Consider the following 2698-nt stretch of genomic DNA (forward strand, 5'->3'; position numbering starts at 1 on the left):
TCGCAAAGGTGTGTGTATGCGTATGTGTATGTGCGTACATGCGTGTGTGTGGTGTGAATGCGTGTATGTGTGTGTGTGTGTGTGTGTGTGTGTGTGTGTGTGTGTGTGTGTGTGTGTGTGTGTGTGTGTGTGTGTGTGTGTGTGTGTGTGTGTGTGTGTGTACACCACATCCATGGGTGCCAGCTAATAATCGTCTCACGCGTGCTCATGTCGCTGTTGCAGCACTCCGTTCTTCTCGAACAGGCCGCCCTCTCCCTCGCAGACATTGAGCGAACAAACGAGTCAGTCCACCAGCGCGCGTGCGTGTGCGTGTGCGCGTGTGCGTGCATTTACTTCATGTGTATGTGCGTGCATTCATAATGCAAGTATGTACGATGAGCGTCTTGTCTCATTACACCCCCGCCCCTGCGTTCCTGTGCGTCTTGTCCAACCCGTTCGCAGGTGGGATGAGCTGAGTGCGTATGTGCAGCGCGTGAATCTGCATGAGAGCGCACCTGGAGACGAGGTCGAACGCATCAGGCAGCACATCGAGCCAAAGGTCGTGGCATGTTGCTTGCAGGCATGCACACGCGCCATGTGCTGGCTCACGAGTGTTCGAAGCATGAAGGTGTTGGTCCGGTGGTTTGAAACACGCTTCTTCCCAACAAGCAATGTCCTCACAACCATCACCGTCCGCTACTGTTGTGTGTGTGCTTGTATGTATGTATGTATGTATGTATGTATGTATGTATGTATGTATGTATGTATGTATGTATGTATGTATGTATGTATGTATGTATGTATGTATGTATGTATGTATGTGTGTGTGTGCGTGTGTAGACGGCGCTGTTTCGTCAGGGCATTCCCGAGGAGCACCGCGTCACCATGTGGAAATTCCTTGTCCGCCTCAGAACACATCCCACCCGCAAGGTAGGTGTGGGGGGGGGTTCCGGGTGTGTGTGTGTGTGTGTGTGTGTGTGTGTGTGTGTGTGTGTGTGTGTGTGTGTGTGTGTGTGTGTGTGTGTGTTGGTTGACTATTTCCAGGTTCCACCTGTCATCAGCACATCATGTCACCTCCTCATCTCGTTCTCATGCACACATGCCAGTTCAAAAAGCCCGGCTACTACAAGCGCATGCTCGAGTACAAGGGAACAACGCAGACACCGCTGCCGGAAGCAAGCCAGATTGAGGTTGACCTTCGACGCACATTTCCAAACAACATCCATTTCCAGGTCCGTGTGCTGTGCTGTCTGTCTGTCTGTGTGTGTGTGTGTGTGTGTGGACACGTTGGTGTCTGTGGCATTAGATCACTGTGGAAACGAAACCACCGCGCGGCACTGAACACCGGACCAATAATCCCGCATACTCGCACCCATCTCACCGTCGCACACGCGTGTGGGTGCAGAACAAAGATCAGCCACTGATGATGGCGCTGAATCGAATCCTGCGGGCGTTTGGATGGCACAACCGCCGCATCGGCTACTGCCAGGTTGGTGGTTGACGTGGTGGTTGATGCACTGATGATGTTTTTGGGTTTGGTGCTATCTCTGCTCTTCGCAGCCTGCCTGTCTATCGCGCTCGCTCTTCTACCAGCTCACACTTCCACCGCTGTCACCGCCATGCAGGGGCTCGGGCTGATTGCCGGGTATGCGCTGCTGGTGCTGGAGGAGGAGGACGCGTTCTGGGCGCTGACGACGATTGTGGAGGACATTATGACGTGGGAATACTACTCTAGCCAACTCCGCGAAACGCAGATCGACATGGCCATCCTAGACGGTACCCAGCCGATGCAAAGCCGGGGAGGGATGAAGTGGGGAGTTGTGCATGGCACCGTGCTTCCGCTGCTGTGCTGCGATTATTGTTGCGATGGTGCTGTGATGGTGCTCACCACCGCCGCCTCATTCCATGACTTCCATTGCTCGTGTTCTGTTGACGGTTCGCATTCCTTCTGTTAGATCTGATGGAACATTACCTGCCGGACCTCCACAAACACTTCCACAACGTCAACATGGACACCACCTGCTACGTCAAGTGGTGTGTGTGTGTGTGTTGTGTATGTGTGTGTGTGTGTGTGTGTGTGTGTCTGTGTGTGTCTGTGTGTGTGTGTCTGTGTGTGTGTGTGTGTGATGGGTAGTTGCATGCGAGGGACCATTGTGCATCAACTTGTGTGCGGAAGCGGGCGTGCGTTTCTGTTGGCTCTGTGTTCACTGCCCTGCATCCATTGTATTAAACGCATTTTCCTCCGCACATTATGCAACACGTTGTGCGCAGGTTTGTGCCGGCGTTTGTTGATGTGTTCCCGCCCTTTATCACTTTCCTCATCTGGGACGCCTTCTTGCTCGAGGGCCGCGAGGTCAGACACTTGCCCGTCGTCTGCTTGCAGTGTTCGCGATGTGCGTCTGTGTGTGTCTGCGTGTGCGTGCGTGCTTGTTTGTGATGTGTGTGTGTGTGTGTGTGTCTGTGTGTGCGTGCGTGCTTGTTTGTGATGTGTGTGTGTATGTGTGTGTGTGTGTGTGTGTTGCTCCACTGTTTTTGCTTCCGTTCTTTCCTGTCGTTTGTTCTGGCTCTTCGTCTTTGTCTCACGCTGACGTGTCCGTGTGCGCAGATTCTGTTCCGGTTTGCGCTGGCCATCTTCAAGTACCACTACGACAGTCTGATGAGCGTGCGTACATCACCACCGCCACCACCGCCACCACCGCCACCGTCATGGGGGGGGGGG

General features: G+C 53.8%; 1 protein-coding gene across 1 annotated transcript in view; it reads left to right on the plus strand.

The window, feature by feature from the left end:
* PTSG_02085 (uncharacterized protein) overlaps positions 1-2698 on the plus strand; it is a 6231-nt gene that overhangs the window by 2787 nt on the left and 746 nt on the right. Inside the window, exons 4-13 of the mRNA XM_004996513.1 lie at positions 1-8; positions 223-281; positions 442-538; positions 820-909; positions 1086-1211; positions 1385-1468; positions 1605-1755; positions 1935-2013; positions 2251-2332; positions 2585-2641. The exon at positions 1-8 is cut by the window's left edge and continues 147 nt beyond it. Of these exons, the coding sequence (XP_004996570.1) occupies positions 1-8; positions 223-281; positions 442-538; positions 820-909; positions 1086-1211; positions 1385-1468; positions 1605-1755; positions 1935-2013; positions 2251-2332; positions 2585-2641 (833 nt within the window). The remainder of the gene's footprint in view (positions 9-222; positions 282-441; positions 539-819; positions 910-1085; positions 1212-1384; positions 1469-1604; positions 1756-1934; positions 2014-2250; positions 2333-2584; positions 2642-2698) is intronic.

This window comes from Salpingoeca rosetta, assembly GCF_000188695.1.
Source record: "Salpingoeca rosetta unplaced genomic scaffold supercont1.5, whole genome shotgun sequence".
Taxonomy (NCBI): Eukaryota; class Choanoflagellata; order Craspedida; family Salpingoecidae; genus Salpingoeca; species Salpingoeca rosetta.